This window comes from Grampus griseus (assembly GCF_964374135.1).
Source record: "Grampus griseus genome assembly, chromosome: 8".
Lineage (NCBI taxonomy): Eukaryota > Metazoa > Chordata > Mammalia > Artiodactyla > Delphinidae > Grampus > Grampus griseus.
In genome coordinates this window covers 26,243,462-26,262,332 of record NC_139002.1, presented here as the reverse complement: position 1 = coordinate 26,262,332, position 18,871 = coordinate 26,243,462, and the positions used below count along the sequence as shown (strand labels likewise).

The 18,871-nt window shown below is 35.8% G+C and overlaps 1 protein-coding gene across 1 annotated transcript in view; it reads left to right on the top strand.

Moving 5' to 3' along the window:
• Positions 1-18,871, top strand: part of GUCY1A2 (guanylate cyclase 1 soluble subunit alpha 2) — a gene marked incomplete at both ends in the record, with an annotated part of 429,067 nt that overhangs the window by 75,863 nt on the left and 334,333 nt on the right. The window contains one exon of the mRNA XM_082659927.1: positions 4,322-5,040. Coding sequence (XP_082516053.1) covers positions 4,322-5,040 — 719 coding nt within the window. The remainder of the gene's footprint in view (positions 1-4,321; positions 5,041-18,871) is intronic.

Here is an 18,871-nt window from a genome sequence, read left to right as displayed (position 1 = left end):
TCTGTGGCATTTGATAGCCATTGACTGCTCCTTGTAGCTCCTTTCTATAAACTTCAGTGATGCATTAATTCACCTGACATCCAGCTATTATTTATTGAGCGCCCATAAATGTCAGGCAGAATGTTAGGCATTGATGATATTTCAATGGGCAAGACATGCATTTTTCCCCCACGCAGATGTTTTACTCATTTAATACAGTGCACATTATCACACAATATTTATTACACAAGATCTAGTATTAGACTTCACTTTGAGACCTGGCTCTGCTACCTACAATTGGGTAAACATGGGCAAATTTCTTAACATTCCTCACCTTTAAAATGGGTGCAATTAAAAATATCCACTTGATAGGAATTTTTTAAATGTTAAAGTAATATACAAAAATGTTTGGCACACTGCTTGGTACTAATATCTCCATTCTTACTGGCACTACCTAATTCAATCAATATAACCTTATAGAGACACTGCAGCATCTCTTTGACTGCTATCTTTGACTCTGGTCTTGTCACACTTAAGTCCAACTTCTGCATTGCTGATTAATTAGCAGCTCATCCCACCACCCCTGCTCCACAGCCATTATACACTTACTACTTGCTCTTCCCTGATTCTGCTGCGCTCTTTCACCTCCCTGCTTCATTCATATTTCATTACTGTCCATCTGTTAGAGTGCTCCTTCCTTCCTTGTTGGCTTTTTGAACACCTACTTTTTCTTAATATTATCTTTCAAACTTTATCTCCCTGAGGAGAAAGTCAGACATTCTTTTTCCCATACTGTCATAGCTCCTGTATGCCTCTGTTATAGCCCAATCATCTGTAATTTAATTATCTGTGGGGGCCCATGAGGGAAAAGTTGTCTTGGTAGCTTTTGATGTGACACAACTGTAGCTTTAAAATTGATTCTAGATGAATGTTTAGTTTCTATGAATGAATACTTAGTCTCCATGTGCTGAGCATTATGCTAGTGATAGGTATGCAGACATATATGCCCTCAAGAGGTGCACAGTGTGAAGTTGGATAAGGGACAAAAGATTCGTTCACTATTTCATTTTCAGTTAAAGGATGTCAGAATTTAAGCTATTCATTTTTTTGAAGGGATGAATTAATAGTAATTTAAAATTCCTTTAATTTACCTGCTAATGAAAGCAGTTTTATTGTAAGTTTTGCCTCTTTAAGAAATGTATTTTTATATACCCAAATGTCAAGCTTCTTGTGATAAGAGCAGATGAGCATTGTTTCTATGTTTCAGGTGATTTACTGGAAGTAGGGTGTTTGCATCAATTATAAGTGGAATCTTGGGAGTGAGACTGAGCTAAACTACTTTCTCTGTGCTTTCTAAATTTTGAGATGTTTAAAGTGCAAGTCTTGGGTATTGATTCATAGCATATTTGCAGAAGTTGAAGTGATCATTCCCTAGTTCTAATTTTTCAAGCTCTAAGAATTTTTTTTATTTTCTCAGCTTGCACAGTTTAACAATTGTGAGACCAAAAATATTTATTAGTTAATTGAATACTGTGGTGTATATAGAATTGCCATGTATGGTATTTGCATATAATATTAAAAATAATTTAGTTTTTCTTTATTGATACAAGTCACTTTAGCACCCTGGTAGGCTTTAGCATTATCATTTGAGACTTAATAACCATTGTATCTTAGGTACAGAAGTGCTTTTTAAAGCAACAAGGATTGATAGACTGCTGTACTCACAAGTAGTTTTAATTTTGTTGCCTCTGGTGAATTTACTTACTTGTTATTTTCTGTATGATTCTTTGGGATTATGACATTTGGAAATAGGACATAAGCTTACTGTATTATATCTGTGTTCTTAATAACTGCGAGGACATTTTTAATGTTATGAAAAATGCAAGTTAGAAATTCTCTTTTTCTCGTCTGTGCATAAAGACCCTAAGTCCTTTAAGACACAACTCTGCAAAGTGTAGAAGCAATCCATGGAATATTTTCAGTGGCACGTGGAATTTTGTTGTTCAGCAAATATAGTCAGATTATAGGAATTTTTATTTATTCTGAACTTAGTTTTTAATAAGAATTTCATAATTAAAAATTAATAGCAGCAAATAATACTGCCATTGAAGGGACATAAGTTTAATTTGTATGTATTAGAAATTTTTAGTTACAGTATAGTGATGGTGATGTAAGGATTTTGTATAGAAAGACGTTTTAGTGAAGGGCTTTTCAGACAGCTAGTAATTAAACCAGGAGAGAATGGTTTATAATCCAAGAGAGAAGAGCAATTTAGGAGGAAGAGTTGATGAACACTATAAAACTAAAGGAAAAAAAAAAGTTAAGTAATATGACAAAACAGGATATATTGGTGTAAATAATTACAAAAGCAGTTTTAATGGAGCAGTTGGAGCCAAATTGCAGTGGGTATCATCTATCTTGTTTTCTCTCTTTCACACCAGGGAACTAGTTAGAAAACTGCTATTATAATCAATTCTGCTGGCATTATTGTTAGTGAATGCAACATATGTTGAAGTTCAATCTTGTAACATTACAATGTGAGATGAGTAGTGATGTTTTTATCCTAGTAGGTGACTTTCTCAGCTTCTCTTGAACATCAGATCTATGAAACTAAAATTAATGTGAAATGCTTCTTAATAACGGGACTGATTTTCACTTAAATTTTCTACTTCTCATTTCACATGGATTTTAAGAACTTCTTTGTCAAACTAACTTCTTAACTTGGCTTCCACAATATTTAGACTCTATGGTAAGTTCTCAAAAAATATTTGATGTGTTTGGACTCTATTTTAAAACAATATTATTGACTCTGTTTTATCCCCTCACTTCTGGATGGGGAGAACTCATAGGGAATAATAAAGTAGGAGCAGCAAACTAAGCCATAGACAGCCCAGACTACTTTGCATTCTAACAGGACACTAACAAAGTGACCTGTCTTTTCCTGTCTGATTTTCAGGACCTCCTTATAAGATGAGATAGATAATGAAATAAAATATGAATATGTAAACTACATGTACTGATTTCAGCCAAAGTCAGAGAAGCACTAGGGTGACTCTACATAGAAGCTTTCTTTAGGATACAGACTCAACTCTTTTTATCTGTGCTGTACTCTTCCTCAAGGGTGGATCTAACTAGATTATGTGTGATTCTGCTTCTAATTACTATATAATGCATTGTGTGTGTGTGTGTGTGTCTGTGTGTGTCTGTTTATTTATTTATTTATTTATTATTATAACCATTATTATAAGGTAGATTTCCTTTTGCCATAGCATCTTGGAATAAGTATGAACCGAGAAAACTTAAAGACTTTTAACTCTGTCTGGTCAGATTCCTACTCTACTTTTGTCTGCTCTCATTTTTGTGAGTGAAAGAGTGAATGCAAATCATTCCACAGTTTTAATTCCTTGTTTTGTCTCTCACTTCCTGGGGTCTAGCTGACCTGCATGATTTTCTCAGAGATTACTAATTTAAGCACTTCTGTTTATGCAAGATAACCTGATGCCTTTCTCTGCTCATGTACCATAGATTCCCTCTCTGGTTATATTTCCTACTTAACAAGTGAATTGTGATAAGTAAAATAGTAATATTGAATGGACATAATAAACAACTTTATAATAGCCTCTTAAAATTCTTTAACGATGAGGGAAATTGTTAAGGAAAATATATTATTCATGATAATTACAGCAAATGGAGTATAGTATTGAAAAGAAAAGAGAACAGCTAGATTAGCAGCATTTAAAAACTTCATGCTGCAGGGTTTGAGGGGAGGGAGGAATGAATAGGTGGCACACAGAGGATTTTTAGGGCAGCAAAACTATTCTGTATGATACTATAATGGTGGGCACATGTTACTATACATTTGTCAAAACTCAAGTATATACAACACGAAGAATGAACCCTAATGTAAACTATGAACTTTGGGTGATAATGTTATGTCAGTGTAGGTTCATTGATTGTAACAAATGTACCACTGTAGTGCACAATATCAATAGTTGCCAGGGGAGGGGGTTATGTGTGTGGGGGGCAGGGGGTACATGGAAAATATCTTTATATTCTGCTCAGTTTTGCTATGAATCTAAAATTGCACTAATAAAGTCTATTTTAAAACAACAACAAAAAAGTTGATGCTCATTAACATCTTAGAAGCGTCCAGAAAATGAACGGAAATTTACTTTCTTTAACTCAAAATGAATGACTTAACCTATTTGGGAAATTTGTGTACCCAAGGGAAATACCTCTCTTGCTTCTCTCACTAGCTGCCTCTTCTGGTAAGCATTAAAAAAGCTGTGAATTCAATTATTTTTATTATACTTTATTAACATTTGCTTCCATTTACCTCTAGGTTTGAAGTTTGAGGAAATTCAAGAAAGATTTGGTGAGGAGTTCTTTAATATATGCTTTGATGAGAATGAGAGAGTCCTTCGAGCTGTAGGTGGCACGTTGCAGGACTTTTTTAATGGCTTTGATGCTTTGTTGGAACACATTAGAACTTCTTTTGGAAAACAGGCCACTCTGGAGTCACCATCATTCCTATGCAAAGAGCTCCCTGAAGGTAATCTTATGCTCCACTACTTCCACCCTCACCACATTGTGGGGTTTGCAATGCTTGGAATGATTAAGGCTGCAGGAAAGAAAATCTATCAGCTGGATGTAGAAGTGGACCAGGTTGCAAATGAGAAACTGTGCTCTGATGGTTCAAACCCAGGCAATTGTAGTGGTCTTACTTTCCTTATCAAACAATGTGAAAATACTAGTATCACGAAGAACCTTCCACAGGGAACCTCCCAAGTTCCTGCGGACCTCAGAATTAGCATCAACACCTTCTGCAGAGCCTTCCCTTTCCATTTGATGTTTGACCCCCACATGACAGTCCTTCAGCTGGGGGAAGGCCTAAGGAAGCAGCTGCGATGTGACACTCACAAAGTGCTCAGGTTTGAGGACTGCTTCGAGATTGTTTCTCCAAAGGTTAATGCCACCTTCGAAAGGGTTCTGCTGCGACTGTCCACGCCATTTGTGATTAGGACCAAGCCTGAGGCTTCTGGCACTGAGAATAAAGACAAGGTAAGTGGCTATGGACTTGATATGGGTGATGGGAACTAGGAGATTTACATAATTATTTTAGTAAATTACATGATGGCAGTACTTGTCATTATTTAGGCAAGATAACCTAGAGTGTCATTTAGAAAATTACTTGTCCCTGGATATATGTAAAAAGATTTGGCCTTATTCCCAGCCATTTTGCATAGTGTCTGCCTCTTTCATTAATTTATTTCATCATATAAAAAGAAAACATTTATTAATACTACCCATAGTAATTACAAAAATGATAAGACTCACTAAAAACTGGATACTGTAAACCCATGACTATTTCCACTGTTTGAACTCAAACTATGAGAGAAATAGTAAGACTGATTTCAACATTGTGGGGATCGCTTGCCTTATTCTTAAATATTGCATAAATATAGATAAAAAGCTAGCTACATTTTGAATATGTTATGTTTTAAATTTCATAATCTAGGAACATCTGGTTTACATCCTATTACTTTCTTAATATGCAGAATAATGTATCAAGTGACTATCTCAAGACTTGTCTTCTAATTAAATTTTAGTATTGAAAAAGAGACATTTCTTTAGAACATGTTCACTTCTTGAGAGAAGACACTGGAATTATTCTTTTAAATTTAGGGAATATTAAAGCTATTGGTTTTGATTTATAGAAGTACAATATTTGGCTAGAAGTGTTTGAAGCATTTTTGGCCTTAGAATTGAAGTTAGTATTATTGAAAATGTGCCTGAAGTAGAATATATTATTACCAATGTTGATTGCTTTATATGTTTTGTAGATTTGACAACAATTAATTCAATTTAAAGTTACTGCTTCAGATTTTCCCCCCTATATTTCATCTTGTATGTCTATTTAATTTGTATACCACAGTAAGAAATAGACACAGTGAAATGATGACTCAGATGTCAAGGCCCCCTGCCAGTTCCAATAATAAGGAACTGTGCTCATTGAGAAGATGCAATTATAATTTAAACATGTTAGTGGCAGTTTAAAAATAAAGCAATAGGCAGGATTTTTAGTTAGAATAAGGATGGAAATCCTCTCATTCTCTGTGCATTTCTGCTTATTCACCTGGGTTTGCCAGAATGGGACATTTGGGAGGCTACAGTTTAGCCCAAATAAAATTATAATCAATAAAGTAAAGTTATGGCATGGAATCTTAACCAGATGAGTAATATTTATGAATTGTTATGTTCCAAATTCCAAATTTATAGTTTCCTAAAACATGGAAAGAAGAAAATCAGGGTTAAAAATTATGATCCTGTTGATAAATTTGACCTTGATATTCATTATTTTTCCCATAATTGCTGGTCTTATTAATAACTCCATGTTATCTGAAGTTTCTAATTTTGTATTGGGCTTTGATAAGAAAGTTCTAATTTTCAATAATGTAAGATATTTATTCTTTAGTCTACAGTGAAGGCTTTCATTTTAATTTAACTATTTTAGCTCTGCACTTAATACCAATGGACTACCACCCCTGCCATCAAAAAGAAAAACAACAAAAACAAGAGCTAATCATACAGCTGAATGATGGTAAATCATTTGCAGAGTGAACTGTAATGCTTTTGCTAAACCATGATCTTTGTCATTTTGTGTTGTCAGTAGTGTTAACTATATAACTAGAGGTAGAACACTCTTGTAAGCAATTTGGTGAGGTAGCCATCATCCTAGTTTCAAAGAATTTACATCTTGATTCTGCAGTAATGAGTTATAAAGACATAAGTGTTTGTTACCAGAAGCAAAAATATCACTGAGAGGCATCTGATGCATTTTCAAAGAGAGGCAAAGGGGAATCTGAGTTTTCAACCATGAAAAGCTCATCCTTTTATCAGTACTAAGTTAGAATAATTCTCTAACAAATTAGGCTGCCTACCTCGGAAAGTTATTTGTGAAGATTAAATGACACAATCCATGTAAAATTCTTATTATATCTTTGTTGAATAAATGTTCATTATTGTTACTTCTACCACTATTATTATTATTATTGTTCCTTTCCCCTTGTCACATTCCTCCTATCCTCTCTTCTTGCCTTATGGAAGTTAGTACCGGAAATCAGTAGGTTGAATAATTTTAGAGAAATATCAACTCTACCTAACATCTTCACAAAATACGACTTGGGTTTGTCTTCTTAATAATGACTAGAAGACCATTTGTCACAAATCCTGTAGGAGCTTTGTTTGAATCTGCTTTTTTATTTATAGGCTATCATTGTTTTAAAACCCCTAGTCTCTTTTTCAAATTCACTAAAGTTTGGAATCAAGTTTTTATTACCTGTGTCTATTAATATATTTTATGTTCACTTGTTACAGCACTTTGTTGTGTCAGTGGCTTCCAAAATAAAATGCACTGGTTAGCTTAGGCAAAACCTGAAACAGCAATGGATTTGAGGATCAATAAATGAGTTCCTTTAACATTTTTTTTTCCTTAGTAGCAATGTTTCAAAGAACATTGTGGAAGGAGTCCAGCATTTGAAATACATCATCCCTATGATACAGCAATGGCATGCTATTCATCTTCACTTTTGTTCTCAAGGTTAGAACTTAGGAAAAGCATAATAACAACAACACATTTCTTTTTCGATCCCCAGAAATATCATCACATTTTGCCTTATTAATTAGAAGCTGCAAAACAAATATCAGGAGATAATTTTAAAAGACTAAAGGAAGAATTAACCTCTGATTTTCTGTGGTCAAATCAGTTTCCAAAATGCTCCTTTATCTTTTCTAGACATGTGCCCATTATTTTTCTGACATGGTGATTGAAAAGTTTAAAATATATTTATTAATCTTACCAATCCATGATGACGCTGTTGAGAGACAAATTTCATCCAGTTGTTAAGAATACATTATTTGACTTCAACTTAAAATTAATTTAATTTGGGAAAATGTGAGCATTCCTTCTCTGTTCAGATCATAATATTCTATTAGAGAATTTCAAACACTGAACAATATTTTAGTGATGGACAAAATGACACTAGGACTTTTTCTATAAATGAGCACTATAGAACATAGATGTACAATAACTTCGATCAAAATTATCTGGAGTTTTCTTTGCTCTTATAATTATAAATGAGATATTTAATTTTAATTTTTAATGTTTATTTTCTCTAGAATTTCTCCCTGACCATAAACTACCTTTTAAAGTGGGTTAGACAAATTTAGATTTTTTTAAATTGAAGTATAGTTGATTTACAGTATTATATTGGTTTTAGGTGTACAGCATAGTGATTCAGTATTTTTACGATTATACGCCATTAAAAGTTATTACAAGGTAATGGCTATAATTCCCTGTGCTATAAAATATATCCTTGGTGCTTATCTATTTTATACATAGTAGTTTGTATCTCTTAATCCCGTACCCCCAATTTGCCACTCCTCTTTCCCTCTCCCATTTGGTAACCACTAGTTTCTTTTCCTTCTGTGTGAGTCTATTTTCATTTGCATATACATTTGTTTGTAGTATTTTTTAGACTCCACATATAAGAGTTATGTAGTATTTGTCTTTCTTTGTCTGACTTATTTCACTAAGCATAATATTCTCTAGGTCCATCCACATTGCTGCAAATGACAGAATTTTATTTTATTTTTAAATGGCTGAGTAATATTCCACTGTATATATCTTCTTTATCCATTCTTCTATTCATGGGCACTTGAGCTGCTTCCATACCTTAGCTATTGTAAATTGTGCTGCTATGAACATTGGGGTGCATGTATCTGTTCAAATTAGTGTTTTCATTTTTATATACTTAGGAGTGGAATTGTGGATCATATGATAATTCTACTTTTAGTTTTTTGAGCAACCTCCAGACTGTTTTCCATAGTGGTTGCACCAATTTACATTACCATCAATGGTTTACAATGGTTCCCTTTTCTCCACATCCTCTCCAAAATTTGTTATTTGTAGACTTTTTGATGATAGCCATTCTGATAGGTGTGAGGTGATATCTTGCTGTCGTTTTGATTTGCATTTCTCTAATAAGTAGTGACATTGAGCATCTGTTCATGTTCCATTGGCCATCTGTATGTCTTCTCAGAAAAAATGTCTTTTCAGGTTTTCTGCCCAGTTTTTCATTGGGCTGCTTGTTTTTTAGATACTGAGATGTATGAGCTGTCTATATATTTTAGATATTAACGCCTTGATGGTCGTATAATTTGCAAATATTTCCTCTAATTCTGTAGGTCGTATTTTCATTTTGTTGATGGTTTCCTTTGCTGTACAAAAAATTTTAAGTTTTATTAGGTCCCATTGGTTTATTTTTGCTTTTATTTCTTTGGTCTTAGGGAACAGATACAGAAAAATACTGCTCGATTTATGTCAGTGTTCTGCCTATGTTTTCTTCTAGGAGTTTTATGGTTTCCAGTCTCACATTTAGGTCTTTAATTCATTTTTGGAGTTTATTTTTGTATATGGTATGAGGAAATGTTCTAAAGTCATTGTTTTACATGTTTTTTCAACACCAACTTGTTGAAGAGTCTGTCTTTTCTCCATTGTATATTCTTACCTCCTTTGTCATAGATTGATTGACTGTCATAGTGTGGGTTTATTTCTGGGCTCTCTATTCTATTCAGTTGATCTATGTGTCTGTTTCTGTGCTAGTAGTATGCTGTTTTGACTACTGTAGCTTTGTAGTATAATCTGAAGCCTGGGAGGGTGATATCTCCAGGTCTGTTCTTTATTTCTAAAGATTGCCTTGGCAATTTGGGATCTTTTTTGGTTCCACATGAATTTTAGAATCATTTGTTCTAATTCTGTGAAAATATCATAGGTATTTTGTTAGGGATTATGTTAAATCTGTAGATTGCTTTGGGTAGTATGGCCATTTTAACAATATTAATTCTTCTAATCCAAGAGCATGGGATATCGTTCCACTTCTTTGTATCATCTTCAGTTTCCTTCATTAATGTTTAATAGTTTTCAGACTATAAGTTGTTCAGCTCCTTGGTTAAGTTTATTCCTAGCTATTTTATTCTTTTTGCTGCAATTTTAAGTGGGATTTTTTTTTTTAACTTTCTCTTTCTGATCTTTCATTGTTAGTGTATATAATGCAACAGATTTCGATATGTTGCTCTTGTATCCTGTAACTTTGCTGAGTTTATTAGTTCTAATAGTTTTTAGATGGAGTCTTAAGGGTGTTCTATGTAAAGAATCATATCATATGCAAATAGGGACAGTTTTAATTTTTTACCTTCTAATTTGCATTCCTTTTATTTATTTTCCTTGTCTGATTGTGTCACTAGGACTTCTGATACTGTGTTAAATAGAAGTGGTCAGAGTGGGCATCCTTGTCTTTTTCCTGAATTGGTCCCATAGGTTTTGAAGTGTTGTGTTTCCATTGTCCTTTGTCTTGAGCTATCTTTTTACTTCCTCTTAGATTTCTTCATTGACCTAGTAGCTTTTTAGTTACATGTTGTTTAATCTCTACATGTTTGTGTTTTTCCCATTTTTCTTCCTGTAGTTGATTTCTAGTTTCATACCTTTATGGTCAGAAAAAATTACTTGATATAATTTCTATTCTTAAATTTGTTGAGACTGGTTTTGTGGCCTAGCCTGTGATCTATCCTGGAGAACATTCCATGTTCACTTGAAAAGAGTGTGTATTCTGCTGTTTTTGGATGTAATGTCCTATAGTTATAGAGTCCAAATGGCCTAGTGTGTCATTTAAGAACACTTTTTCCTTATTGATTTTCCATCTAGATGATCTGTCTATTGATGTCAGGGGGGTGTTAAGGTGCCCTACTCTTATTGTATTATTGTCAATTTCTCCTTTTTATGACTGTTAGTATTTGCTTTCTATATTTAGGTGTTCCTGTATTGGGTGCATATATGTTAATGAGTGTAATATCCTCTTCTTGCATCAATCCCATTATCATTATATAATGCACTTCTTTGTCTTTTATTATAGCCCTTGTTTTAAGTCTATTTTGTCTGATATGAGTATTGCCATCCCTGCTTCCTTGTCATTTCCATTTACATGAAATAACTTTTTCCATCCCTTCACTTCCAGTTCACTGTGTGTCTTTCACCCTGAAGTGTCTATTGTAGGCAGTATATTGAAGAATCTCGTTTTCAATCCAGTCAGCCACCCTGTGTCTTTTGAATGGAGGTTTTAGACCATTGATACATAAAGTAGTTGTTGATAGTATGTAATTATTGCTATTTTATTACTTGTTTTTTGGTTGTTTTTGTAGTTCTTCCTTGTTCATTTCTTCTGTTTGTTTCTTCCCTTGTTGTTTGATGATTTTTTTTTAGCAACATGCTTGTGTTTCTTTTTGATTTTGGTATATGTAATTGTAGGTTTTTAATTTGTTGTTATCATGAGGTTCACATATATTAACCAATAATTATATTTACTTGTTTTAAACTGGTAGTCATTTAAGCTCAAACACATTTTTAAAAATCTACATTTTTTTATTCCCTTCCCCCAATTTTGTGTTTTTTATGTCACATTTTACACCTTCATGCTTATCCCTTAACTGCTTATTGTAGTTATAGTTGCTTTTACAATTTTTTGTCTTTTAATCTAAATACTGGCTTATTTAAGTGGTTGATCTTCAATCTGTACAGTATATTTGTCTTTCCTAGTGGAAATCCCTTTCCTATAGATTCTTTCTTTTCCATTTAGGGAATACCCTTCAACTTTTTTTTAGGGTAAGTTTAGTATTGATGAATTCTTTTAGTTTTTGCTTTTATATGAAGTTTTTTTTTTTTTTTTTTCAATATCTCCAATTCTAAATGATAATCTTGCTGGGTAGAGTATCCCAGGTTGCAGATTTTTCCCTTTCAGGACTTTGAATATATCCTGCTACACCTTATGGTCTTTAAAATTTATGCAGAGAAATTAGCTGATAGACTTATGAGGGTTTCATTGTATATAATTCTTTGTTTTTCTCTTGCTGTCTTTGGAATTCTCTATCTTTAACTTTTGCTATTTTAATTATGATATGTCTTGGTGTAGATCTCTTTGGGTTCAGCGTGTTTGGAACTCTCTGTGATTCCTGTATCTGGATGTCTGTTTCCTTCTTTAGGTTTGGGAAGTTTTCAGCCATAATTTCTTCAAATACATTTTCAATCCCCTTCTCCCTCTTTTCCTTTTCTGGACACCTGTAATGCAAATTTTGGAATGCTTAATGTTATTTTAAAGATCTCTTAAATTGATTTTTTTTTTTTTTGGATTAGTTTTTCTCTCTGCTGTTCTCATTGGGTGATTTCTATTATTCTATTTTCCAGATCACTTATGTGTTCTTCTGTATCAATTAGTCTGCTACTCATTCTTGTAGTGTGTTTTTTATTTCAGCTATTGAATTATTCATTTCTGATTGGGTCTTTTTATATTTCCTAGTTCCTTGTTTAGAAAATTTCTTCTCCTTAATACAGTTAACATTTTTATTACCAATGTTTTGAATTTTTTATCTGGTGAATTGTTTATTTCTGTTTCATTATTTATTTTTTCAATGGTTTTCTCTTGCTCTTTCAATTGAGAGTAGTTCCTCTGCCTTTTCATTTTAGTTAACTTTCTCTACTTCTATGAATTTAGTTGAAACAGTTACCTATTTCAGTCTTGAAGGGATTTAGGGATTTTCTTATGTGGAATCATCTCTATGCAGACTATGTGTGCCCAAGGCCTTTGATGGGAGGGCTGGACTTGACATGGACAACAATTACGTCTTTCCTCAGTGTGTGCTGGTAACTATCGCCTTGACAGTGGATGGGGATCCAGGTAGAGGGGCTAGAGCCAGCACTGGACATGAGGTGGGACTTCTTCTCTGCTCAGTGGCCATCACTGCCCTGTCAGAGGTGGGGGTCTGATCTCAAGTTCCTGGAGCAGAAGCCCTGAGGGTTGACCTTGAGCTGGCTCTGTTCCTTTTAAGTGTGTATTTTTTCCCTCTCTCTGCCCAGGGACTTTTGCCTCAGAGGAGCCGAAGTAGTAGGGTCCGGGGGCAGAGGTCTGATGCACAGCATGTGTAGGTGTCTACAGCTCTACTGAGATGCAGCCTCAGCTGCAAGCCCCCTTTGTCACTCACAGGTGGTCATTGTCCTCTGCTTATACCACCCCCATCCTGTGTAAAGCTTCTCTCCTGGGCTGATGGGGTCCTGGGTAGATTCCTGGTGTGTGCTGGAAGGTTAGCTGTGGTTGAGTGGAGGCCATCAGATACCTGGGCTGCTTCTGAGGTGCTGCTTGAGTAAGTGCCAAAATGACCACCTCTGCCCCACCTGAGCTCCCCCTGGGACTGGGTTGCCTCTGTGTCCCATGGTCAAGTCTTCTCTGGTCCTTCCCACCTTAGATGCAGTGCCATGGCATGGCATGGAGTAAGTGGGGCTGGGTGTTCACTTGACTCATGCTGGGGCATGCTGAGAGGCAGTTGCAGGATCCCCAGCAGCTGCCAGAGCAGACCTGTCTCTGACCTGCCTCTGGGGCTAGCCAGCATATGTTCACTTTTCAGGAGCTGAGTCCAGTCTTTTCCCTACCCTTCTATTTGTTGCAGTGGACCTCCAACTATACAAGGGGGTGTGTCTTCTCCACATAGGCCCCAGGACTGGAACGCCCAGTCTGTGGCTCTGCCTGCTCACCCCCCAGGGTACTCACCTGAGTGTTTGTTCAAGTAATTGCCTTTTCCTCTGAGTCCCCTCTCAAGCGTACAGGTCCCAACCCAATTGCTATTCTTCCCTTCCTACCCAATTACATGTTTCTTGCTTACAGTCTTGGTTGAACAGGAGTCTTTCTTCTAGTTTCCAGTTAGTTTTCAGTGAGAATTGGTCCACATATATATTTACTTTAGATGTGTTTGTGGGGAGAGGTGAACTCCACATCCTCTTACTCTGTCATCTTGATCTCACTGCTTCCAAATTGAGATTCTGATGCAGATATTACTGAGGTTCATGCTGGCTTTCTTTCTTGATTTTTTTTAATGCCTGTAATGTTAAAATTACTGTAGAGTAAGTGTTATGTTACTGTACAGTTACTGTATTCTGTATATATAAAGGACAGGGTAGATGATTACATGGTCAATAATATATTCCTTACAGTAATCCTCATGTAAAGTATACATTTTGCCATGTTTTTATTTTTGTTAGCAGGAAAGACTGCAACTCTGAACTTACAAAAGAAAGTGACCCTACTGTAGATCAGACATTATTTAGTTCTAGTGTAGGTTCTGATGAGTGGGAAATTAGCCCCTTTCATTAAAACTTGTTCAGAATCTTTCTTTAATTGTTCCTTTTATATTTAACTTAGAATCATTTTTTTTAGCTGGTAGCTTTCAGATTCAGTAAATTAAAATCTGAAGAGCTATTTTGAGTGTGTTGTCTACCTCCCAATTTTTAATGGTGCTCTCTTTATTTATATTAACATTTTTTATAAGTAAACAGTGCAATTATTTTTAGTAAATGTACATAATTGTGCAACTATCACAACAATTCAGTTTTAGAACACTTTATCACCCCAAAGTATCCTGTGCCCATTTGCAGTCAATCCCTGCTCTAACTCCCAACCCCAGGCAACCACCGGTCTACTTTCATCTCTATAAGATATCATTTCTAATAAATATATCATACAAATATGTAGTCTTTTTTTGGTCTGGCATAATGTTTTTGTTTTTTTTTCGGTACGCAGGCCTCTCACTGCTGCGGCCTCCCCCGCTGCGGAGCACAGGCTCCGAACGCGCAGGCTCAGCGGCCATGGCCCATGGGCCCAGCCACTCCGCGGCACACGGGGTCCTCCCGGACCAGGGCACGAACCCGCATCCCCCGCATCAGCAGGTGGACTCTCAACCACTGCACCACCAGGGAAGCCCTGGCATAATGTTTTTGAGGTTTATTCATGTCATAGCATGTATGAACAATTTGTTCCTCTTTGGTACTGAACAGTATTCCATTGCATAGATATACAACACTTTGTTTACCCATTTATTAGTTGATAGACACTGGATTGTTTTCACATTTTGGCTATTATGAATACTGTTGCAATGCATGCAAGAGTTTTTCTTCCATACATTTACATTCTCTTGGGACAATTCCTAGGAGAGGAATTACTATGTCATATGATAAGTATATGTTTAACTTTTTAAAGAAATTTCTACACTGTTTAACAAAGAGGCTGTGCCATTTCACATTTGAACAGCAATGTATGGGGGTTTAAGTTTCTTCACATCCTCACCAACTCTTCATATTGTCACTCTTTTTGATCATAAGCATCCTATTGGGTGCTGAGTGATGGGTGTTTAATGTACATTTCCCCAATGATTAATGATGTTAAGCATCTTTTCTTGTGCTTATTAGCTAGTGGTATATTTTATTGTGGTTGTATGTCTAGTCAAATATTTCGTTAATTTTTTTTTTTTTTTTTTTTTTTGTGGTACGCAGGCCTCTCACTGTTGTGGCCTCTCCTGTTGCGGAGCACAGGCTCCGGACGCATGGGCTCAGCAGCGGCGGCTTACTGGCCTAGCCACTCCGTGGCATGTGGGATCTTCCCAGACCGGGGAACAAACCCGTGTCACCTGCATTGGCAGGCAGACTCTCAACCACTGCGCCACCAGGGAAGCCCGTGCCACCAGGGAAGCCCTTTTGTTCATTTTTAATTGTGGTTTTTGTCTCCCTATTATTGAATTGTATTTTTTTTTTGAGAGTGTACAATTTTATTTCATTTTATTTATTTTTTAACATCTTTATTGGAGTATAACTGCTTTACATTGTTCTGTTAGTTGCTGCTGTATAACGAAGTGAACCAGCTGTACGTATACATATATACCCATATCCCCTCCGTCTGGCGTTTCCCTTCCACCCTCCCTATCCCACCCCTCTAGGTGGTCACAAAGCATGAGCTGATCTCCCTGTGCTATGTGGCTGCTTCCCACTAGCTATCTGTTTTATATTTGGTAGTGTATATATGTCAATGCCACTCTCTCACTTCGTCTCAGCTTAACCTTCCCCCTCGCCATGTCCTCAGGTACATTCTCTACATCTACATCTTTATCCCTGTCCTGCCCCTAGGTTCATCAGAACCGTTTTTTTTTTTTTTTTAGATTCCATATATATGAGTTAGGATATGATATTTGTTTTTCACTTTCTGATGTACTTCACTCTGTATGACAGACTCTAGGTCCATCCACCTCACTATAAATAACTCAATTTCATTTCTTTGTATGGCTAAGTAATATTCCATTGTATATATGTGCCACATCTTCTTTATCCATTCACCTGTCGATGAACACTTACACTGCTTCCATGACCTGGCTATTGTAAATAGTGCTACAATGAACACTATGGTACATGACTCTTTTTGAATTATGGTTTTCTCAGGTTATATGCCCAGTAGTGGGATTACTGGGATGTGTGGTAGTTCTATTTTTCGTTGTTTAAGGAACCTCCATATTGTTCTCCATAGTGGCTATATCAATTTACATTCCCACCAACAGTGCAAGAGTGTTCCCTTTTCTACACACCCTCTCCAGCATTTATTGTTTGTAGAGTTTTTGATGATGGCCGTTCTGACTGGTGTGAGGTGATACTTCATTGTAGTTTTCATTTGCATTTCTCTAATGATTAGTGATGTTGAACTTCCTTTAATGTGTTTGTTGGCAATCTGTATATCTTCTTTGGAGAAATGTCTATTTAGGTGTTCTGCCCATTTTTGGATTGGCTTTCTGTTTTTTTGATATTGAGCTTCATGAGTTGCTTGTAAATTTTGGAGATTAATCCTTTGTCAGTTGCTTCATTTGCAAATATTTTCTCCCATTCTGAGGGTTGTCATTTTGCCTTGTTTATGGTTTCTTTTGATGTGCAAAAGTTTTGGGTTTCATAGGTCCCATTTGTTTATTTTTGTTTCCATTTCTCTAGGAGGTGGGTCAAAAAGCGTCTTGCTGTGATTTATGTGAAACAGTGTTCTGCCTATGTTTTCCTCTAAGAGTTTGATAGTTTCTGGCCTTACATTTAGGTCTTTAATCCTTTTTTTTTTTTTTTTTTTTTGTGGTACATGGGCCTGTCACAGTTGTGGCCTCTCTCGTTGCAGAGCACAGTCTCTGGACATGGAGGCTCAGTGGCCATGGCTTACAGGCCCAGCCCCTCCACGGCATGTGGGATCTTCCTGGACCGGGGAATGAATCTGTGTCCCCTGCATTGGCAGGTGGACTCTCAACCACTGTGCCACCAGGGAAGCCCTTTCATCCATTTTGAGTTTATTTTTGTGTATGGTGTTAGGGAGTGTCCCAATTTCATTCTTTTGCATGTAGCTGTCCAGTTTTCCCTTCACCACTTATTGAAGAGGCTGTCTTTTCTCCTTTGTATATTCTTGCCTCCTTTATCAAAGATAAGGTGACCATATGTGCATGCATTTATCTCTGGGCTTACTATCCTCTTCAATTGATCTATATTTTCTGTTTTTGTGCCAGTACCATACTGTCTTCATTATTGTAGATTTGTAGTATAGTCTGAAGTCAGGGAGCCTGGTTCCTCCAACTCCGTTTTTCTTTCTCAACATTGCTTTGACTATTCAGGGTCTTTTGTGCTTCCATACAAATTATGAAATTTTTTGTTCTAGTACTGTGAATAATACCATTGGTAGTTTGATAGGGCTTGCATTGAATCTGTAGATTGTTTTGGGTAGTATAGTTATTTTCACAATGTTGATTCTTGCAATCCAAGAACATGGTATATCTCTAAATATGTTTGTATCATCTTTAATTTCTTTCATCAGTGTCTTATAGTTTTCTGCATACAGGTCTTTTGTCTCTTTAGGTAATTTTATCCCTAGGTATTATATTCATTTTGTTGCAATGGTAATTGGGAGTGTTTCCTTAATTTCTCTTTCAGATTTTTCATCATTAGTGTATAGAAATGCGAGAGATTTCTGTGCATTAATTTTGTATCTTGCTACTTTTCCAAATTCATTGATTAGCCCTAGTAGTTTTCTGGTAGCCTCTTTATGATTCTGTATGTAAAGTGTCATGTTATCTGCAAACAATGACAGTTATACTTCTTCTTTTCCGATTTGGATTCCTTTTTTTTTTCTTTTTATTCTCTGATTGACATGACTAAAACGTCCAAAACTATGTTGAATAATAGTGGTGAGAGTGGGCAGTCTTGTATTGTTCCTGACCTTAGTGGAAATGTTTTCAGTTTTTCACCATTGAGAACCATGTTGGCTGTGGGTTTGTCATATATGGCCTTTATTATGTTGAGGTAAGTTCCCTCTATGCCTACTTTCTGGAGGGTTTTTTATCATAAATGGGTGTTTAATTTTGTTGAAAGCTTTTTCTTCATCTATTGAGCTTATAGTATGTTTTTTATCCTTCAGTTTGTTAATGTGTTGTATCCCATTGATTGATTTGCGTATATTGAAGAATCTTTGCATTGCTGGGATAAACCCCACTTGATCATGGTGTATGATCCTTTTAATGTGCTGTTGGATTCTGCCTGCTAGTATTCTGTTGAAGATTTTTGTTTCTGTGTTCATCAGTGATATTGCCCTGTAGTTTTCTTTTTTTTATGACATCTTTGTCTGGTTTGGTATCAGGGTGACGGTGGCATCATAGGATGAGTTTGGAAGTGTTCCTCCTTCTGCTATATTTTGCAAGAGTTTGAGAAGGATAGGTGTTCACTCTTCTCTAAATGTTTGATAGAATTTGCCTGTGATGCCATCTGGTCCTGGGCTTTTGTTTGTTGGAAGATTTTTAATCACAGTCTCAATTTCAGTGCTTGTGATTGGTCTTTTTATATTTTCTACTTCTTCCTGGTTCACTCTCAGAATGTTGTAACTTTCTAAGAATTTGTCCATTTCTTCCAGGTTGTCCATTTTATTGCCATATATTTGCTTGTAGTAATCTCTCACAA